The sequence below is a fragment of the Tiliqua scincoides genome, chromosome 5, assembly GCF_035046505.1.
Source record: "Tiliqua scincoides isolate rTilSci1 chromosome 5, rTilSci1.hap2, whole genome shotgun sequence".
In the NCBI taxonomy this organism is placed as follows: Eukaryota; Metazoa; Chordata; class Lepidosauria; order Squamata; family Scincidae; genus Tiliqua; species Tiliqua scincoides.
This window is the reverse complement of record NC_089825.1, coordinates 2,475,224-2,497,566: the sequence shown is the minus strand read 5'-3', so window position 1 is coordinate 2,497,566 and position 22,343 is coordinate 2,475,224. Positions and strand designations below refer to the sequence as shown.

The 22,343-nt window shown below is 51.1% G+C and overlaps 1 protein-coding gene across 1 annotated transcript; it reads right to left on the bottom strand.

The window, feature by feature from the left end:
- Window positions 1-229: 229 nt before the first annotated feature.
- LOC136654426 (D-serine dehydratase-like) lies at window positions 230-20,497 on the bottom strand. The gene is made up of 9 exons (XM_066631444.1): window positions 20,351-20,497; window positions 18,740-18,974; window positions 17,495-17,643; window positions 15,334-15,614; window positions 14,625-14,802; window positions 3,786-3,907; window positions 1,589-1,778; window positions 637-742; window positions 230-461 (listed from the first exon to the last, which is right to left on the bottom strand). The coding sequence occupies exons 3-9, from the start codon at window positions 17,641-17,643 to the stop codon at window positions 372-374; spliced, it is 1,116 nt and encodes a 371-aa protein (XP_066487541.1). The 5' UTR covers window positions 18,740-18,974; window positions 20,351-20,497; the 3' UTR covers window positions 230-371.
- Between the last annotated feature and the right edge of the window lie 1,846 nt (window positions 20,498-22,343).

Sequence of the window (22,343 nt, the reverse complement as noted above, 5' to 3'; positions counted from 1 at the left end):
AGGAGCAGGTTAATAATGGCCTTGTTTGGGGCCCTTCACTGGCAGTACTCAAGGTCCTTCTCCTCGGGTAGAGAAGGGCTTCTGAGATCTTTGGCCATTGTGTGGATGGACAAGTGGAGTGATTTAGCGCATCAAAGAAAAGGATGCTTAGCACATCACAGTCATGGATAAATGATTATGCTCTGTCGATTGGATTGCTGGAATACATGCTGTCAATGTATCAGGCTTGAAAGAATTTTACTTTTGAAATATGTTTCTCCTTTTTGTTATTAAAACTGAGACAATTTCAACCAGAAAGAAAAACACCATTCGTCCTTCAGAAGGCCCCTCCTGGCCAGGCCATTCTGCAGATTTGGCTCAGTTCCTCTTCTTTACCAACCTCTGACAGGCTTCCATGTAGCCACCACACGGCCACTGGTGTGGATGTAGTACAAGGGGTGCATGGCAGCCGTGGCGCAGGCCTGTCATAGACACAAAGGGGCAGACCAAGGGGTTGTGTGAAAGAGACCAGCATGAGGAGGGCAGCCAGTTGCACACAGAAGCATTGGCGCTACTTGGTGGGGAGGGAACAAAATTCTCCCCACCAGCAAGCAAACACGTACGTAGAGAAGTGGTGGAAGAGAGAGACAGACTTACGTGGTAAGGAATAAGTGCCAGAAGGCTTCCCAGGCGGTATTTGGTGAAGTCCAGCTTCCCCGAAATGGGCTCGATTTTGCCGTGTTCCTGGGTCATCCCCACAAGCCTGCAAAGGAGGGGGGTGAGGGAAATGAGCCTCCAGTATTTTTCAGGCCTCCATCTCCAGGCAATCCCAGGGCCAGCCCCACTCTGGCACTCCTTGGCTCTCATTCCATAGGGCTACTCTATGTCAGGAAGGCCTCAAAGGTGATTTCTTTTTGAGGCTCTAGAGCAGCCATAGCACCAATATTGGTGCATGGTGAAAGGTTTGCCGTGGAAGTGTGGGGGAGGGTCACTTATTAGCCATTGGGGGTTGTAAGCCTCCCACCAGCAGTGCAGTGCGCCTTGTCGTTTCTCAAAAAACCAATGGCGTGCCTTGACAATCAGCAGTTTGTCAGTGTGCCGTGAGATGAAAACGGTTGAAAATGGCTGCTCTAGAGTCTACGTAGTTAATCCACAGCGGCAGCATTTTTCTGACATGTGCTTGTGATATTTGCATGAGGTGTGGCTTAAGGACACTCCAGGCCACATCCCAGGATGCCCACCTGCTTTCACTCTATTTTGTTTGTTCCTCTTGCAAAATCTTGCACCTTGTTAAAGAGGTGCAAATATTTGGCAGGGGCAGAAGATTCACATTGTCCCTCTTCCTGGCCATTGTTCATTCACCTCTTTCTTGATTGTTTGATTGTCTTTCTTTCTGTGTGGACTGTTTGCCTTTGCACCCATGTTAGCAACAGGATGCTGGCATAGGACAGCCTTTGGGCCAACCCAGGAAGTCCTCCTTCTGACAGGTATGGACGAGGGCTGGGAGAGTTGTTGTTGCCTGGGGCTGCCCATGGAGCATGATCACACACACACACACACACACACCGGTCTCACACCCACACCTAGGAAGAACACGAGCTTCCTTTACTTGAGGCTGGGATGGCCTTCCACCAGGGCATAGCCCGTGGGCAACTGGCCCAGGCTGTGGAGACTGAGCCCAGTCCAACCACAGTCCACCAGCAGCTGGTTGCGATGCGGGTAGTGGCCGATGACCCTCGTCAGGACCCGGACGGCGACGTCCTCCAGCTGGCAAGAGCCAATCATCATCTGCTGGACATCTGAAGAGAGAAAGGCGCTGCTGGAGCCAGGACTGCAGAGAGAGCCAGGCGAGGTCACACTCTTCACAACTCCAGAAGCCAAAGGTTTGGGGGAAGGTCACATGGAACAGGTAGTGGCCAGGTGGGTCTCCTTGTACCAGGGCTTCCAGCAGGCAGGCAGGCTCCAGGGCCGGACCTTGGGCACCAACTGCCACTGTGAGTCTGGCAGATTTAAGCTGTGTGCCGCGAGTGCACCATTGAGGCCTCTGGCCCCCAAATCCTCACTGGCAAGGTCCTGTCAAGTAGAACCAGGGCACTGGCACCTTGGTCTGAGCAAACTGGTTCTGTTCAATCCTCACTGACTTTCTGTCTCTGGTGCAAGGCCTGAGCTTCAGCACTGCTCCTTACCCCAACACCCCCTTGGCTCTTGGCCCTGCCTGGCGTCCACTGCGCAGTAGCCTCTGGTGCCTCTGACCTTTGTCTGCTGCTCCAGAACAGGATCCCTGCCAGGCTCAGTCACCCCAACTGCTTCTGGTCTGCTTGGACTGGTAGCCAGCACCCCTAGAGCCCGAGCTGTCTGAAGTCTGGACAATCTCTCCTCCTCTCCACCTTCAGTCTGTTGTGCTTAATATGATCTGGAATCCTGGCATCAGACCCTGGACATGCTTTAGAAAGGGACAGTCTCAAGAACTGGAACCTCTCAAATCACACATGTACTAGTACCAGTTTCCCTGCAGGTTTGCTCAAGGCAGAGAGTGCCCCTGAACATATGCAGAGATTTTTCTCCAAGAACAGCCCAGGACATTTTCCCATCCGAGAAGATAAATCACACAGAGAGGTACCTCCCAGAAACTCGCCACAGCACAAAGGATGCGAAGTAACTCTCAGAGCGCATGCAGCAGCAATGGGCAGAGGACCTATTGGATCATCTGCTTCTTCAAGAGCACCTCTACGAACCTTGGTGCTGCTGCCAAGAACCTCCTGGGTCACTTGTGCAGTCTGGTCAGCTTTGCATGTTCTAACCACTAAGGACAGATTACCATAATTCCTTCCACTTTGGGCCTGCTTTGGAACGATCCCTTGGGGGAGGGGGGAGGACACATGGAATGTGTTAGGCTGGAAATGGAATGGTAAATCTACATAAATTATGCAGGGAGAGTACACTGAGCAGAGCCCCGGACTTGTCCTGATGCCTGCCAGACCTTCGGATCTTTCCAGTGCAACCCAGGTGGAGTCTGCATCTCAGAGTAACCTTTTCCATGTGTTGCCTGCACAGGCCAGGGTTGAGCATGTGCCCTCAAAGCAGAAGTTCCTGAGTTGGATCCCTGGCAATTAAAAAGCTGCCCGGCAACTGGCTGGGAAAGACCACAGACCACAGTGTTGACCATGGCCAACACTGGGGCAGCTTGCACATTGGTCAGACCTGATCAAAGGGCAGTGGCGCACTCACATTCCAAAGCTTTGCCATGGCCAGAAGACTGGCACTTTGCGATCCAAACCTGACTTTCTGCGAACCTCTGGCAGAGTGGAGAGTGCCGTGGACTCAGATCAGGGTTCCTGGGTTGGAATCCCCACTTCCCACAGGACTGGCATGAGGAATTTTCTTTTTAAACTTGTTTTAAGGAACAACTTTTATTTTTTAAATAACTGTCTCCAGGGAGCTCATTCAAATGAGGGCAGGGCATTTTAGGCTGTTCTGAAAGAGATCTGAGAATTACGTACGCCTGTACAGACTATTATGGTTGTACGTGACGTGTACGTAGCTTTTATGTTATCCTGTACTAGGTGTGGATTTTGTACCTGGACTGTTTTTGCAGTTAGGAATTTTCCCTGGATTAAGGAAACTGCAAGGCCTGGTGAGTTTGCTTTCTTTGAGGTTTCTTAGAACACACACACACACACTCACTCACAGCACACTTTGACGGGGGGGGGGAAGGCCAGGAGATAAATAAATGACTGCCAGCAGGCACACACTCTGGTCCAGGCTTCCACAGGAGTTCATGGCTGCAGGAACCTTGCAAGGCTTACCATAGAAGATGTAGTTCCCAGGGTGGACTTCCTGGAGCTTGGCCATTTCCGGCACCGGGTGACTGCAGGATGGTGTGGAGCCAATGCTGGAGATGGGACAGGCCACCCCTGCTTGCTGCAGCCTGACGGTGAGAAAGCAGAGACGAGGAGCTCAGCACCAGGCACCACTACTGCACTTGGATGCTGCTTTCCACAAAAGCAACTCCCAAAGCAGCTCACAAGGCACAGAAAATGGAACTGCAGCGAAAGTTCCCAAGCAGCCTGTCAGCACTGGCTGTGGACACCAACAACTCTGGAGGCTGGAAGCCCAGCTAGTGGCGTCACTAGGATTCGCGTCACCTGGTGCAGGAGGTCTGTGTGTCACCCCATGTAGTGGGCGGGGCAATGCCCCAGGTGGGCGTGGTGATGTACCATCACCCCGCCCCCACTGGTTTTTTGGCTGTACCTTTTGTTAGAACACAGATATTTCAATGTGGATTGTTTCATTGCATTCTGCATGAAATTACGCATTGATTGATATATAACATGATAGTCTTATTCCTCCAAATTCTGATTTTAGTGATTTTGAAAACTTGTAGAGTCTCACACATGCACCCCCCCATGTCAACTTACTAACAGCTTATTGCAGCAGTTCTCAAACTTTTAGCACTGGGACCCACTTTTTAGAATGACAATCTGTCCAGGACCCATTGGAAGTGACATCATCAAGCAAATTAAAATAAATAATTATAAATAATTAAACTAAAATAAAATAATTAAATAAGGGGGAGCCAGTCCTGTTCCTCCAAGTGAATCTACTCTGAAGTAAATCCCATAGTGGTCAATGGAGCTTACTCTGTAGTCTGCCTGCAATAACAACCCCCCCCCCCCCCAAAAGAATCAGTGAGCTCTTCAGCCCTCCCAGTGCCCAATTCAGGCACATCAGAATAAAGACCCTCCTGGCTTCACAATAGAAAACTTTCCCCTTACCATTCAAGCCTCTTTTTTGTTCTTTTTTGGGGGGGAGGCTGCCTTCTGGAGCAGCTCCATTGGATCGGGACCGTTCTGGTGTCCTCACATTCCCCTTTGTATGGCCTGACCACCAGCCAAGGCACGTCTGCCTACTCATGAGTAAACACGACTGTGCAGCTGCTTTGCTTTCCATAGGGCTCCATAGACTGGGAGGGAGGCAGCTGGCAGGGAGGAACTCCTTCCCCAGTGTTTTTTGGGGCTGCACTCATTGGATGAGGACCATTCTGACGTCCTTGGAGCCTCTCAGCCTGCCTCAACTAAGGCAAGTCTGCCTACTTGTGAGTAAACGTGACCACGTGGCTTTGTTTCGGGCTCAGACTTGCAGCTGGGAGGGGGGAGCTTCTCGGGTGTTTTTGGGGGGCTGCATTCATTGGATCGGGACCATTGTGGTGTCGTTGGATTCCTCTCAGCCTGCCCTTTCCAACGGACTAAGGCAAGTATGCCTACTCGAGAGTAAACGCATGATGCGGCTCACTTTCCATAGGGCTCCATGCATTTTTTTCCTTCGGGTTTTTTTGGCCTTTTGAACGGAAGGAGCGATTTTTGCACTGCACTCTGCCGGCCATTCCACATCCAACAGTGCATTGCGCGACGCGGTAGCTCCTAACTCTGGTGCAGCCCATACCCCCCACACCCAATGAGCCCAGCGTCCTCACCCTGGTTGGTTTTGCTGCTGAATGCCCCGGACAGCCCTCAGAGGCTCACAGGTGTCTCCCAGACACCCTCTCTTTGGGCCAAACTCCACATCAGGCTAGCAAGGCAACCCTGGGAAAGTCTAGGTGGGGACTATGCTATGGGAAGGGGGGGCTCATCCTGGAACCATGCCAGGTGGAGCCCCCCTTCCCATAGTATGGTCCTGATCCTGGCTGCTCTACCTCCACAGCTATTGAGAAATCAAAAAAAGGAAGGATGGCCTTTGGGAATGACATAAATGTGACTGGCCAGGGACGTTTTGGAGAAGAGGTGGAAAAACTACTCCCCCCCCCCAAAAGCACAAAACAAAACCCCTTTCACCAATTAGCAGGGGGGCAATCTTGCACAAAGCCCAAGGAAAGGAACCTTCCCCCCATCTAAAGCCTCCTATGAAGCAGCTGCTTCAGTTTACTCCACAGTGTGGAAAGAGCAGCAACCACTAAAGAGCCTTTTCTGCCTCACGCTGGAGCCAGAGGCCGGCAGCCTTCAGGTGTGGATGACCTGCTTTGCCTTTCCACTCAAACGCAAATGAATACCAGAAGAGCCCTGCTAGATCAGGCCAAATGCCCATCTCCCTGTATCTCAATGGTCCACCAGATGCCTCAGGAAGCACACAAGACAACAAACTACCTGCATCCTGGTGCCCTCCATTCTGAAGTAACCCACTTCTAAAATCAGTAGGTTGCACATTCCCATCATGGCTTGTAATCTGTGATGGACCTTTCCTTCAGAAATTTGTCCAATCCCCTTTTAAAGGCATTCAGGCCAGATGCCATCACCAAATCCTGTGGCAAGGAGTTCCACAGTCTAACTGGGTAAATAAATATTTTCTTTTCCCTGTCCTAACTCTCCGGACACTCAATTTTAGTGGATGTCCCCTGGTTCTGGTGTTGTATGAGAGGGAAAAGAACATCCCTCTATCCACTCTGTCTATCCCCTGCATAATTTTGTATGTCTCAATCATGTCCCCCCTGAGGAACCTCTTTTCTAGGCTGAAGGGTCCAAACGCCGTAGCCTTTCCTCATAAGGAAGGTGCCCCAGCCCAGTAATCACCTTAGTCACTCTCTTTTGCACCTTTTCCATTTCCACTATGTCTTTTTTGAGATGTGGCGACCAGAACCAGACGCAATACTCCAGGTGTGGCCTTTCCATCGATTTCTATAATGGAATGAAGAACCAAGGGGTGCCTCTCAGCACATATGCTGCCCAGAAATCTGTTGTTAGGGCCAGGGCTGAGCCCATCTTCCTTCCACACCAAAGCCTGCTCCTGGTGCTGCTGTAGTTCAACCACTGGAAGCCAGAAGTCCCGGCCACTCTCTTGCAAACCCTACAGGGATCAACAGGCAGATTCCCCATTTGCCTCCGGCCTGCCTGTCTTCAGCTCTATTCCCCCCTCCTGAAAAAGGTGGTTTTTCTGTAGGACAGTCAGGCAATTCTAAGGTAGTAGTAGGCAACCTTCAGTCTCGAAAGACTCTGGTATCGCGCTCTGAAAGGTGGTTCTGGAACAGCATCTAGTTTGGCTGAAAAGGCCAATTCGGGAGTGACAATTCCTTCCACACCGGGAGCAAGTGCAGTCTGTCCCTGGTCTGTCTCCCTGGCTGTGGGCCTTCCTTCTTTGCCTCTGGCTGTTGGCCAAGTGTCTCTTCAAACTGGGAAAGGCCATGCTGCACAGCCTGCCTCCAAGCAGATTCTAAGGGCTGCTGGCAAAAACTTGACATTTGCTCCCCTTCCCCTTCTTTGATGATCACAGGAAGAAGGAAGAGGTGCCTGGAGAAGGAGAGGCAAAAGCCTGGCCGCATCTTGCTTCAGCTCAGTGCCTGGAGAGCATCAACGGAATCCAGCTGGAGCGAGCTACGTCAGCCCATAAATAACAGGGCAGCAGCAGAGGCCGCTGGAATGCCAGGATGCTCTGGGCAGGAAGCCAGGCTCTTCTCCCAAACACTGCAGCACCCCTGTTTCCTGACAGCTCCGTTTGGGCAAAGACCAAGGGACAAATGATCTGATCCCGATTGTGGTCTTAATCCCTTGCATGCCATGTCTTGGGGCATTTTATGCTATTGGTTCTGTATTTTTAAAACTCTTTTTACTATAAGCCGCTTTGAGGACCAAAAAGTGGGGGAAGACATTGAAATAAGTTAGGGCTGATGGGAAATACTTTCGTGAGTTAAGTTAAACCTTTTACTCCTGTTGGTCGGGAAGCAGTTTTGCAATACATTATATTTAACGCACATACTTTTCAAAGGTGGAGGCGACAAGTGGCACCCCCTCTTCACTCCCACATGGGTAGGACTGCCCCTTCTGCATGAAAGTGGAGAAGCCCAGGGTGCTGGTTCTGCAACTAAGAGCAAACTGGGGGCTAAGCCCCCCCCCACTCAGAGAGTTGGTGTAACAAGAGTTCAAGATGCAGGGGAGAAAGACTGAGCCCTGCTTATTTGCATCCCAAAGGCACCCAAATGCCTCATGGTTGGAGAGCCCAGACCTGGGGCAGGTGCAAGGGAGACAAGGATTTGCTGGTAGAGTTCGGAAGAATCAGGGCTTCCTGATTCCCAACTTCGTAGTACCAGCAAGTGAAAACAAAAAAAAAGTGACCTTCTGTGGCTGCTGCTCCTGTGCTAACACTGTGGAAACACTGGGCAATCCTGCGTGGTCCTCAGGCAGCTGTTTCTACCAGTTCTAGAGGGTGGTGTTCAAAGCCATGATCTGCAGCAGCTCAGAGGCAGACTTGTAAGTGTAGGATCACCTCAGTGGTGACCCCACCAGCCCTGCTTCGCACCTGGGCTCTGCTTGGTGGCCCTCCAGGTTCTGGTAGAGAACAAAGTAGATCTCGTAAGACAGGACTGCCCTCTCTGGACCTTGCTCTGGTGCAGGAGGTAAGGTGCTCCTGTGACAGCCCCAAACCAGAGGAGGCCATCTGTGACACTGGCTGCCTGCTCCAGCCCCTGGAGGAAACACACCCCCTTCAGCCACACACCACAAGCTGAAGACTGCCACTGGTCTACCCTGCATGGGTGGATGCCACAGAACAGCACAGGATGCCCATCCAGGTAATTGCCCTGCTGGGTTTCCTGCTTGTCTGAACCAATAGAGATGTTTTCTGTGCATTGCAGGGGTTTGCCTGACACCCCCTCCACTTGATGGCTTGTCTGATAGTGGAATTTACCAGATCAGACTCATTCCTTAAAGGGTGTTGGGCTCACGTTTATCCTTGAAAAACACCAACCTTTTGTTCCCGGACCCTTCACTTTCCTCCACCCCCACTCAGAAGCCAGCCTGGCGGGAGGGGGGATTTTTCAAGAGAAACATCTGGCAGGCATTCCTTCCTTGAAGGCAATCTGGTCAGCAACAGCAGGAGAAAGAGCCACTAAGATGCAGCAGGAGAAATCTCCTTCTGCACACCCAGCAAGGCTAATAATAACTCCACTGCTCTGATGTGGGTTTGCTACAGCAAGGCAGGAAGAGCCCTAATCCGCCTGCCCTGTCCCTGGGCAGCTCGACGAGCAGAAGGTTTCAGGCTGCACTGAAAATGGCCATACTCTCTCCCACACCTTCCCCAGGCAGATCCCACACCGGGCCAAATACCACCAGCGGTCACGAATATGGCAGGGCTTTGAATGCACAGAACAGTGTGGAAGACCCATCTAGAGTCCTGCAGCCTGAGCAGAAAGCTTAAAGGAAGAGCCCTGCTGGATCAGGTCCAGGCCCTGCGACTCCAGCTTCCTGTATCTCACAGTGGCCCACCAGATGCCTCTGGGAGCACACAAGACAGCAGGAGACCCATGTCCTGTGGCCGCTCCTCTAGCTACACTTCTGGCATTCAGCTCTAAAATCCAGATTAGACCCTCAAACAGTGGTGTAGCTAGAGGGGGTGCAAAGCACTAAGTTTTGCAGGGAGCCTCCCTGCAGTGTGCAAGCAGGAGCCATGCTGGGTGGGGGAGCAAAATAGGGGTCAATGCAGGGAGGCGAATGCCTCCATTTTGCCCCCCCCCCCGGAATGGCTCTGAAGGGGAGGGGGACAGGCTACTTGCACACTATGGAGTAGCTCCCTGCAAAACTTAGTGCTTTGCACCCCCTCTAGCTAAGCCACTGAACTCCAAGTTCTTTTTCTTCTTTTTTACAAAGGTAAGATTCTAGGCTTCAAGTTTGCAGATGGATGTTCAGAAATGCATCATGCCTTTTGGGACTTGGAACTGTATGGCACTGCAACAGGGTGGGACAAGGCCTTATTACACAAGAGCAGCCAAAAATATTTCAATGGATGTCAGTGCTGGAAACTGGATTTCAGACATTGTGAGAATGAGTGTTCCATGTTCAGTTTTAGCCATGTTTTGATGAATTTGTAACGAATATTGTTTCTAAGAATGGCCTTTTGTTTTACAATTGCTGGTTATTAATTTATAAGGACACTCCACATTTTTGCAACATTTACAACAAATTAAGAATAATTTAAAGAAGATGCCTCCATGAAACTTGCCAGCATGATGCAAAATGCTTCTCCGTGCTCCCAGAAGCTGGTATTCAGAGGTAACTGCCTCTGCACGTGGAGGTTCTATCCTGCTATCATGGTCAGTAATTATTGATAGACCCTCCTTCATGAATTTGTCTCTTTAAAAGAAATTATTTCTTACATCTATGTCCTGCCTTTCTTTCTAGGTAGCTTACATGAGGCAGGCTGTGGCTAAACCATGCCTACTTACAGGGCAATCCTAGGAGTGTCTACTCAGAAGTAAGTTCTAATGGAGTCAGTTGGATTTACTCCCAGGTAAGCATACAAAGGATTGCAACCTCAGTTCTATAAGTTTGCTGCACCATAAGAACAGCCCCACTGGATCAGGCCATAGGCCCATCTAGTCCAGCTTCCTGGATCTCACAGCGGCCCACCAAATGCCCCAGGGAGCACACCAGATAACAAGAGACCTCATCCTGGTGCCCTCCCTTGCATCTGGCATTCTGACATAACCCATTTCTAAAATCAGGAGGTTGCACATACACATCATGGCTTGTAACCCATAATGGATTTTTCCTCCAGAAACTTGTCCAATCCCCTTTTAAAGGCGTCCAGGCCAGATGCCGTCACCACATCCTGCGGCAAGGAGTTCCACAGACCGACCACATGATCTGTCATGTGCTATTAGTACATTTATTTTTCACATTTTTATACTGCCCTTCCTCCAGAGAGCTCAGGGCGGTGTACACAACTACTCCCCTCCTTTTGTCCTCACAACAACCTTGTGAGGTAGGTGAGGATGAGAGAGCGTGACTGGCCCAAGGTCACCCAGGAAGCTTCATGACTGAGGGGGAATTTGAACCTGGATCTTCCAGGTCTAAGTTCACCTCCCAAACCACTACACCACCTGGGCTCTCATATCATGGGACCACAAAGATATCTCAGTCAGTGGTCATCAGCCTATCTTGTGGCCATGAGTTCTATAAGCTGTGTGAAGTACTTTCTTTTGTCTGACCGAAACTGTCAGCCAGTCAAGACTCTCTGCTGTGGAATCCTGCTGTAGTACATAACACTGCTGACTCTTGAGATGTCACTGCAAGCTTTGAGATCTTAAGCACAGCATTCCCAAGTCAAAAGGAGCCTTTTCCTTGCTGTGCTTGCTTTGGTTTTTATCTTGTGGCAAACAAAAGAAGCTGCAGCAGGCAGCAAGAGAAGATCCTCCAGGCCTTGAGGCAGCAAACATTTTTGGGAGTGTTTATGGTTCCCATTGCCGCTCCAATTAATCACAACCAGCAGAAAGTTCAGGAGGAGGAGGATCTGGGAACCTGGGGGCTGGTTTCTTCCTCCCCCCTTGTCTTTTGCAGCCAAGTGCTAAACCCATTCGCTCCTGGATGTGAACTGGGACCTGGCTTTGTGAGAGTGAGGAGGGGACAGAGGGGGCACTCCCAGGGATGTGGGAGTGGCAGGGGTAGGTCAGGCAGCTGCACCCCTTCGGTGGCTTTGAAGAGGCAGCTTCAAAGGCCAGGCGCTCACCTGAAGGCCTGAGGAAGCCAGGCGGGCACATCTTTGCCCTCCCTCTTGGAGGAGGTTGATGCAGGAAGCTCTAGGTAGGGTGTCGCCATCTGGGGGTCATAAAGGCAGGCCAGAGACCAGCATTTATGACCAGCCTCCTGAACTCCAGCAGCACAGCAAGTGGGGAGAGGGAGGATGTTGGAGCCACTGTCATCCCAGAGAAGCTGGCTATGATGTTCCAGGGGATAAGCATGTTGCGCAGTGCAGAATCAACCCCTGGAACTTGCTGCCACAAGAGGCCGGGGGACTGCCAAAGGGGATCAAACACATTCATGGAGGGGATGGCGAGGTATGGGTTGAGCCTCCATGTTCTGAGGCAGCTTTAAATGCACGCCAGGTGATCTCTGGCCACAACAGAAGAGGGCCCTTGCCTTCAAGCCCAACACGCGAGTTTCTAGGAGGCGCCTGAGATGGGGTGCTGGATCAGAGGGGATTGTGGTCTCATCCAGCAGAGCTTTCTTAGGGACAAGCGGGCCAAGGCCAATCCCCAGAAAGAACAGCCGGATGACTAAGTGGGCAAGGACCTGATGAAACTCAAGAACTGGAAGTGTTGGACGTTTGGCACTAGCCAGCTTTTGAAATCAGAAGAGGGGAATCTAGTCGTCCTTGTGCCAGTGCACATACCCATCTCAAAGTGCTCTGCCATGTCTCTACTACTTCACCCAGGATCAAGGGGTGTCTTAATCTTTGTCTGCATTCCCCGCATATTCCCAGATACAGTGGTACCTCGCATAACAAATGCCCCGCGCACCGAAAATCTCGCAGAACGAAAGCGTTTTGCGAAGTTTGGTAACTTGCACAACGAATTTTTATGACCCGTGCTTCGCAAGACGAATTTTTTTTTTTGGTTTGTTTTGGTTTGTTTTAAGGGGAGGATCTTCATGCCAGTTTATGATCCCGTTCACCCTAGTAAGGGGAGGATCTTCATGTCAGTTTATGATCCCCTTCACCCTAGTAAGGGGAGGATCTTCATGCCAGTTTATGATCCCCTTCACCCTAGTAAGGGGAGGATCTTCATGCCAGTTTATGATCCCGTTCACCCTAGTAAGGGGAGGATCTTCATGTCAGTTTATGATCCCCTTCACCCTAGTAAGGGGAGGATCTTCATGTCAGTTTATGATCCTGTTCACCCTAGTAAGGGGAGGATCTTCATGTCAGTTTATGATCCCGTTCACCCTAGTAAGGGGAGGATCTTCATGTCAGTTTATGATCCCGTCCACCCTAGTAAGGGGAGGATCTTCATGTCAGTTTATGATCCCGTTCACCCTAGTAAGGGGAGGATCTTCATGCCAGTTTATGATCCCGTTCACCCTAGTAAGGGGAGGATCTTCATGTCAGTTTATGATCCTGTTCACCCTAGTAAGGGGAGGATCTTCATGTCAGTTTATGTAAGTAAGTCCCATTGTGCTTGCTCCCAGGAAAGTGTGCACAGGATTACAGCCTTCAAGCTCCCCACTCAGCATCCCCCCCCCGTTTTTGAAATCCTCATTACAGTATGTATGCCTTTAAAGAACACTTAATAAACACTTTGTAAACCAAATTTGACTTTGTTCTGACTTTTCTTGCCCATAGGAACGCATTAATTAAATTTCAATGCATTCCTATGGGAAAATGCGCTTCGCAAAACGAAAAACTTGCATAACGAAAGGACTTGCGGAACGAATTAATTTCGTTATGCGAGGCACCACTGTATATGTGAAATGCAAAATCCTCACATATGCCTGGTATTATTTAATGCTTACAAATGATATTCACAGATGCGTTGGAGTACGTTGGGTGGAACAAGGAAGAGTCTATTCCCCCCCCCCCATTTTGTCCAGGTGTTTGACCTGTGCTGGCATGGCATTGTACAAGCACTGGGGTGGGGGGTGGGGGGCTGTTGGTTGGTTGGTGGACTTCTGGGTATCTCAGAGATAGAACTGGGTTGTAGGACAGGACACGACATAAGTTTATAAAATTATGCATTTTACTTGCATAAAATCTGCAGGTGACAAATGAGAGTGGATATTACCCAATCTCCACCTCCCTTTTGGGGGTTAATATGCCCACACTCCTTTGCTCCATCCTTGTTTATCACAAGTGTACAAGTACTGCATGAGGAGCAAACTTGTACATTCACTTAAATGTATATAAGATGAAAGTAAAAGGAGTAAGGAAGGATAGGAAGAGATCATGACAAGACAAAAGAAGAAAGAGCAAGATCAGAAAGAAAGAGAAAAAGAAACTGGGGCATCCAAAACTATTTCAGTACAATAATACAGGGAAAGTAAAAGAAAAAGAGAGGTTTTCAAAAGGTGGCAGGAGAAGTATTTAGAGGTTCCTTAATGATGCAGCCATCCTTACAGCTGCCCCTTTGGGCTGGCTCAGAGCCTCTGGGTTGGCAAGAGGGAGTAACAGCCAACACCACCAGGCACACTTGTTGTTCCTGCCCCTCCACCATCCCTCTGGTTCAAGGATTCAGGAATGCTCCCACTTTTCTGTCACAACTCTCACCACCTTTGGATCCCATTTTGATCCGCATTCTGCCCCTTCACTCATAGGGGCTCAAGATCAACTCCAGATTTAGGAGCACTTCCTAAAGCCATTTCTGCCCAATGTCGCAGATACACAACAGGAACCAAATGTGTACACTTGTGGGCAGGGCATAAATGGGTTAAGCACAGAGCTGGCCAGAGATTTGCAAGAGGATGAAGTACTCCCCCTCCCCCAGCAGGTTTTGGGACATCTGATGCAAAGTCAGACTTTAGAGTCTCTTCCCTATGCCCCACCCCCACCCCATGCCCACAGAGCACTGCCAAAAATGGGAACCATGTCACGGAGCACATGGCTCTGCTTAGACAGCTTGCCCTGCAGCGGGACCGGAAGATGTGGGATTGATTTTCTCTCCGTTGTCCCAGTTCTCCCCATCCACCTCCAAGAATGCATGTGGAGGACGCTGAGAAGGAAGAGAGACTTTTTCACCCCTGGCACTTGGCCAGCCCTGGCTGGAAACAGAACCCTCAGGGTCTGATCCGGCCAAGTGATTCCTGCACCCTTACTCCTGCACCCTTACACCCGAGTTGGTTTCAACAAGACAAGCCTGGAGGAGAGCGGAAGCAAGCACCTGGGATCACACTCACTTGTTGAGGAACGCCAGGGTCGACAGGGTGGTCGCCCGTGCAACAGACTGGATTTCAGAGACCCCATGGCAGTGGTAGGAGTTGCCACAATGCGCATAGATGCCTGCTAGCTCTGTGGCACCCTCCGCAATGGCCTTGGCCAAGTCAAGAGCAGCAGGATCAGCATGCCTCAGGCCAGCTGAAAACAAAGCAGAGACAGGAATGAGAGCAGCACAGGCTGGGCTCCAATAAGACGCAGCACCAGCAACATCACAAGCAGTGCAGTGCCCCCTAGTGGCAGGTGGGGGTACCACAGACGAGGGGTGTAGTTAGGTCATGGTTCCAACTTCCTAAGCACAGATTCCTGTTGCTTCCACATAGAAACCCTCTCCAGAGCAGGTCACAAGCAGTTGGAGCTGAGTCCTGAGGAATGCAGGGTATGATCATACACACCATACCGCTGCCTTGCTGGAGCCAAGCAGGGCTACATTTGGCCAGTGACTGGAGGGGTGAACAGCTGGGACCCCCACCCAGGCCCCCTGGAGCTCCACAAGCTCCCCCTTGGGCTTCAACCAGCCCCACCCAATTCTGCTCTGGCTCCAGGTTTCACACCAGATTCTTCCAAGCTCTTCCCCATCCCATCCATCTATGCCTCGGCATTACCTGCCTGGCCCTACCCAGGTGAGGCAAGTTGGCCACACCATGCTGTTCCCAGGAAGGCCCATGGTACCTCGGCCATTTTCACAGTCGATCTTCAGCCACACCTTCCAGCGCTTTCCCAGACTCAGGTTCCTCCTCTTCAAGAGACCCAGGGCCTCAGGGCTGTCTACTAGCACATGGAAGCTCTCCAGCCTCTCGGCCAAGGCAGCGCATTCATCCACCTTGTCAAAGGGCAGCGGGTATGCATACAAGATATCATCGAAGCCACCATCCGCAAAGAACCTGGCCTCAGCCAGTGTGGACACCACGATTCTCCGCCTTGTGCCCCCAGTCATGAGGTCTCCGCCCTCCCTAAGGTAGGGGCACCAAGAAGAAGAAGGGGCTCTCTCAGGTTCTCAATCTGGGTCACAGCTTTGCTACAGATCTGTTTTTTGAGCCTCGCAATGAGCAATGCAACCAAGGAGATATTTGCCTTTCATACACATAAGAGATTGATTAACAAATCAGGACAGGCAGCCAAGCTGGGTATTGCTCAGATGTGGAATTCATAGGCAGCTCAAATGATCTCCCAATGGATTAGCAAAATATAAAACAAACACAGAGAGCTAAAGAAAATTTCTGGGATGCTTCCCCCCCCGTGACACGAACCAATGATTACACAAGCCAACACACATTTCGCTTCCTTAAAAGTTACACCAATTCCTGGGTATATTTGGGGTGCCGATTCCAAAAATGGCATCCGTTTTGCCCTATCACGTCTAGTTTGGGAGAATGTGGCATCGCCTTTTTAGTGAATGGTTCATGCCACTTCCTCATGAGGAAGCCTACACCATGGCTTCCTCATGAGGAAGCTGCTTGAACCATTCACTAATGAGACTATACTATATCTCCAAAACTAGTAAGAGGCAGTTTTTCAAGTGGGTGCTCCTTTTTTTTTTAGCAGGGGGAGAGTAACTGGCCCACCTCACCCCAGCAGTGTCTGTTCTAGTGGCTGTCTGCTGGTATTCATTTGCATCTTTTTAGATTGTGAGCCCTTTTGGGACAGTGAGCCATTTAGTTATTTGATTTTTCTCTGTAAACCGCTTTGTGAACTTTTAGTTGAAAAGCGGTATATAAATACTGTTAATAACAATAACAACAACAACAACAAGACGTGATAGGGCAAAACGGATGCCATTTTTGGAATCGGCACCCCAAATTCATATTAAATCACCATAAAGTTTGGGAAAAACTTTTCTGACCCTTAGTTTTGTAGGTCTGTGTTATGGACAATGGATGGAAAACTGGAGAAGAACAGGAGATAACAATCACAATCCCTACATATCTTTACCTGGGAGTAAGCCCTGCTGAATAATGTGCAGAGGACTTTGTGGTGAAAGAAGATACTTTGCACAAGGCAACATTTTATGGCAAGGATCAAGCTGGGTTCATCCTGGGGGATCAAGATGGGTTCATCCTGGCTCCTGGACTTACCTATGTGCTCAACTTAATTTTAATCAAGGCAGTGAAGAAACTTTGCCCACATTAATACAGAACATAGATTTTTCCAAGCTAAAAGGCCCCAAAGCTTTTGTTTAAGGGGAGATGTTCCAATGCCTGGCTCATTTTATTTACAAGGAACTCAGGGCAGTGTATGTAGAATGCATCCTCCCCCATTTTATCCTTGCAACAACGGAATGAGATGGGTTAGGATGAGCGAATGTGGACCAAGGATCACTCAGAGTTTCATGGCTGAGTAAGGATTTGAACCCAGGTCCCCCCAGGCATAGCCTGATACCCCAGCCTTGACACCACAGAGGCTGCCTTTTCCACTCCTGCAATGTCTTTTTTGAGATGCAGCAAGCAGCACTGTAGGCAGCTGCTTGCAAAGGAAGGAAGGAAGGAAGGAAGGAAGGAAGGAAGGAAGGAAGGAAGGGCACCCCAAAGTGAAGAATGGGGGCAGCACCCAAGTGGAAAGGGCAGGTGACAAAAGCGTACTGCTACCCATTTGCAGTGCTGCTTACTTCCTAGTAAGCATGCTTGGGACTGGCCGTTAGGCCCAATCCAGGGATGAGCATCAAGGATTTTGCAGAAGCAAGGCAAGAAAGCAAACCACAAAGGTGCTTGGCTGCCTGGCCTCTAAGAAAGAGCATCATTCTTGAGAAGGTTCCCCCAGAACAGGCCTGGCAGCACAGTGATGAAGGGTTCAAGCTCTGCTCAGAGGGGAGGCCATGCCAGAAGACTCCACTCACAGTGTCTTGTGTGTTTTCATGTGAGGCCGCAGGCTCACCCCCAGGGCCCTGCAGCGCTCACTCATCCGCTGCGCATTCCTCTTCGCCACGTCAAGGTCCACGGTGAACGTGGGGGTCGGCAGCTCCTCCACGCGCCGTCCTGCCCACATCTGTTGAGACACATGAAATGAGACTGAGGGAAGGGCTAGTGGCTGCTCCACCTCCCCACCAATCCCTGGCCCCATGGGAGGCAAGACACAGCTTCACCTCAGCCATGTAGAGGACTATGGAGAGGGAAGGGCTGGGCAATGACCAACAACAATGGCGGGCTACTCAGCAGTGATGGGCCACAACCAGACCTTGTCCTGGAGCAGCAGGCCTCTCAGCATCACTGGTGGTGGGGAACAGCCTTCGTGCCCTGCCTGCAGGATCCCAGAGGCCTATGGCCGGCCCTGGACTGAAGGTGCAGGAAGCTTAACCCAGCAGGGCTCCTCGTCAGCTGCACAGTTCCTGACCATGTTCGCTGAATAGAGCCTCCATATTCAAGGGCAGCCAGCCCCTGCGCTCCAGATGTTGGGCAGTAACAGCAAGAGAGGGTTCCCGCCTTCCTGCCTGCCCCGCTGGGGAGCATCCCGGGGGCATCTGCTTGGCCACTGTGGGATGCTGCATGCTGGACTGGATGGACCTGCTTTGCAAAGTCCAGGATTTGTGGGCTCCAGGCCTGTCAGTGGTCATGAGCTCAAACCAAATTCCACTGCACTGAATTCCACTCCTCTGTTTGGGGGCTAATTTTTCAGGCATAACTACATTAGAAGTTGATCTGGGAGTCTTAGTTTGGTGAGAGCGTGGAGACTTCTCCACAAATCCTGAACTCTTCCTCCCAGAATTAGTTCCCAAAGTACCCTGGGGAGAGGGAATTAACCATCTGTGACATACACTGGCCCTTGTTCCAAATATATATTGCCTGGGAGCTGGGAAGACAAAGATATGGGAGATTTGGCTTTGCGCTACCAAGAACCCAGGCATTCCTATCCAGCAGGTTCCAGGGTTGATCCAGGAGTAAAGCCATGTGCTGGGGCTCAGGCCTGGCTCTCCTGCCTTTCACCACCATCCTCTGTTAGGGGCTTACACAGTCAGCTATTGCTTATGGCTGCCACCAGCCCCCTCCTGAAGTCCTGGGGCACACGCCGAGGGGAGAAAGGGGCATCTTACCTCACTGGTGCTGAAGTTTGGGGAAGGTGCAGAAGAGACTCTTCTGTTTCTTACCTTCTCTGAGGTGCAGTGCAGGGGGAGCTCCGGGGCCAGGGAGGTGATCTTTACACTGCTGGGCCTGCTGCTTGCCAGAGAAGCAGAGACTCTCCTCCCAGATTGCAGGCACCTTTGCACCCTTTGAGGTGTCTCTTCCTCTCTGGGGCTTGTGAGAGGAAAACAGAAGTTCAGCTCTTTGCACAGTGGCTCTTACTCAGTTCCAGCTCTTCCCAGTCCTGGGGAAAGTTCAGTTCTGAAACAAAAGGGACAATTGTCACAGCTGATGTCACATGACAGGAGGTCAGGCTCCGCCGTAGGAGCCCGCTGGCCAAGCCAGGCAGGACAGAGGCAGCCTGCCACTCGTGTGCACCACAATAAAAGTTCCAAGGGAGAAGCGTGAAACAGCAGGCAAAGAGCTCATTTCTTGCACATGACCGGCTGAAGCTCCTGAAACGCACTGCTGGTTTTGAAACCCATTCCCGACGAGCAGCTCCAATTTGGGGGGGTCCATCAACATCACTTGGCAAGAACTCTTGAAGCAGCTTCCTAAAAAGATCCCAGTGTTAAGCTGGGGGTGGGTGGTTTGAAGTCAGCAAAAACTAAGGAGGAGACCCTACAAGTCTGAAGATGTTTATTATCTCAGAATACTCAGATGCAAGGTTATTAAGCTGTGTAAGAGGGGGTGCCTATGTCTATCCACCAGGGACATACAGTGGGTGGGGAGGCACATGGGTTGTGACTGCTAAAAGAGCCCCACTGGATCAGGCCATAGGCCCATCCAGTCCAGCTTCCTGTATCTCACAGCGCCCCACCAAATGCCCAGGGAGCACACCAGATAACAAGAGACCTGCATCCTGGTGCCCTCCCTTGCATCTGACGTAGCCCATTTCTAAAATTAGGAGGTTGTGCATACACATCATGGCTTGTAACCAGTAATGGATTTTTCCTCCAGAAATGTATCCAATCCCCTTTTAAAGGCATCCAGGCCAGATGCCATCTCCACATCCTTTGGCAAGGAGTGCTTGAGCACCTCCCACAGTGGCAGTGCTTTCCAAAGGGCTCAGGTTGGGGAGGCACTGCCTCACCTGCATCCCCACCCACTGCAAGTCCCTGCTATCCATTACACGCCTCCACTGCTGCTACCCCTCTTCCCACCCCCTGGATGGAACAAGAGAAGGAGCTTGAACAAAAAAGGAACTGTGGAAGAGAAGCAAGTGCTGTCACCCCCCCTGGCCTCTTCTCTGCACTTCCTCTTCTGCTCCGCTCCTGCATCTCCCTTCCAGGGCTCAGGACCATCAGAAGCTGGCACAGGAGCAGCATTTGACCCTCTGCCTCAGGGGCCAGGAGGGCTGGAGCCAGCCCCTGCGCTGACAAGAAGGGTCAAGCTGGAGGCATTGCAAGCAAGAGATGGTCAGTGGCATAGCTAGAGGGGGTGCAAAGCACTCAGTTTTGCAGGGAGCCTCAGGGTTAAGCAGCGTGCATTAGTGTGCAAAGTGTGCAGGGTGTGCATCAGTGCACAGGGTCTCCCAGGAGCTTGCAGGCTGCCAACTTTTCCTAACCCCTGCTGCTCTTGTGCATGTGATACCAATCCCCCCCCCCCCGCTAGCAGCACCAGGGGATCCTCCTCACTTCTCCTGACAGGCTCCCTCCTGCTCCTCTTCCTCCCCGGGGTCCTGGGCAGCACAGAGTTAGCTTTTGGGGTTTGTTGTCGCCCGCCCGCGCAGGTATTTGAGCTTCTCCCGGAGGAAAACCGCAGAGCCAACAACTTCGCAACGTCCTCTCTTTTCACTGCGGGCGGCTCAGCACTCCTCCCTGCTCTGCCCAAGGGAGTCGGCTGTGCCGACAGCGCACCCTGCAGCGTGGAGGTCGGCTTAGCACTCCCCCCCTTCCTGCATATAAGCTACATGCAAGTTGCAAAGGTCCTGTGACCCCCTTGGGCTACAGGGGCTGGGCAGGCCACTGGCTGCTGCTGCCTCTGCCCGAGCACCAGGAGGCAGGTGGAGGATGAGGTGCAAGGTGGCCAGTAGCATAGCTAGAGGGGGTGCAAAGCACTCAGTTTTGCAGGGCACATCACCGCAGCATGCAAATGGGCACTGCCTTTTGGAGCCCTTCTGGGCACCAGAGAAAAACGGGCAATGTGGAAAATCTTGCTAGTTTCCATTAATGCCATCGTGTTGTTGTACAGGATCGAAAGAGACCACTGACACCAAGCTAAGTTTAAGGCTTTTTATTAGGGGGAATGGAACCTGAACCAAACAAATCAAAATGACCTTGTTCCAAATTCCCTGAGGCAGGCTTGAGGGCAAAGCTTCCCCTCTCTGGTTCTCAGAGGCTCTCCCAGGGGCTCCTTCCAGCAGCTCTCTCCACAGAGCTCAGGTTTCAGCTCCGCTCTGCAGCTTGGTCTCTCCCACCTCGCTCCTCACAGCTTCTCTTCCTGGAGGTCTCCGCAGCTTGCTCTTCCAGCTCCTTCTCTGTAGACACTCCTCACAGAACCTCTGTGGCAGAGCCCGGTCCTGAAGCTCCTCTGGGCAGCTCTTCTCTGGTGGTCTCTGAGCGGGTGCAGCCCCTTTTATAGCCTCAGTGGCTCTCTGCACACAGCAGCCCTCTAGCTTCCTTTTGATGGTACTGCAGCCTTTTTGCACAGGCTCTCAAGTCTCCTGCTCAGCCCCTCCCAGTCCTCCTCCTGTCTCTCCAATGCAGCAGTTTTCCCTTTGGTCCTCCAACTCTCAAGGGCTTGTTACATGGTCATATGCAGTTCACTTTCCTCAACAGTGAGCCCATTGGCTCGGACGAAACTTTGTAACTATTGGCTCAGACTGACAGGCTGTCTATTGGCTCATGAAAGGCACAGCTACGACCCTACCAGGCCAAGTTACAGCAGTCAACTGAGCCCAAGTTCTGCACATATCAATGTTTTATAAGAACATAAGAACATAAGAACAGCCCCACTGGATCAGGCCATAGGCCCATCTAGTCCAGCTTCCTGTAACTCACAGCGGCCCACCAAATGCCCCAGGGAGCACACCAGATAACAAGAGACCTCATCCTGGTGCCCTCCCCTACATCTGGCATTCTGACTTAACCCATTCCTAAAATCAGGAGGTTGCGCATACACATCATGGCTTGTACCCCATAATGGATTTTTCCTCCAGAAACTCGTCCAATCCCCTTTTAAAGGCGTCTAGGCTAGACGCCAGCACCACATCCTGTGGCAAGGAGTTCCACAGACCGACCACGCGCTGAGTAAAGAAATATTTTCTTTTGTCTGTCCTAACCCGCCCAACACTCAATTTTAGTGGATGTCCCCTGGTTCTGGTATTATGTGAGAGTGTAAAGAGCATCTCCCTATCCACTCTGTCCATCCCCTGCATAATTTTGTATGTCTCAATCATGTCCCCCCTCAAGCGTCTCTTTTCTAGGCTGAAGAGGCCCAAACGCCGTAGCCTTTCCTCATAAGGAAGGTGCCCCAGCCCCGTAATCATCTTAGTCGCTCTATTTTGCACCTTTTCCATTTCCACTATGTCTTTTTTGAGATGCGGCGACCAGAACTGGACACAATACTCCAGGTGTGGCCTTACCATCGATTTGTACAACGGCATTATAATACTAACCGTTTTGTTCT

Coding starts and splice junctions, on each gene's coding strand:
- LOC136654426 (XM_066631444.1), bottom strand. CDS start 17,643: ATGTGGGCAGGACGGCGCGTGGAGGAGCTGCCGACCCCCACGTTCACC. Junction 14,803..15,333: donor CGACTGTGAAAATGGCCGAG/GTACCATGGGCC, acceptor CTTTGTTTTCAG/CTGGCCTGAGGCATGCTGAT. Junction 743..1,588: donor GAAGGCCATCCCAGCCTCAA/GTAAAGGAAGCT, acceptor CCTCCTTTGCAG/GCTTGTGGGGATGACCCAGG.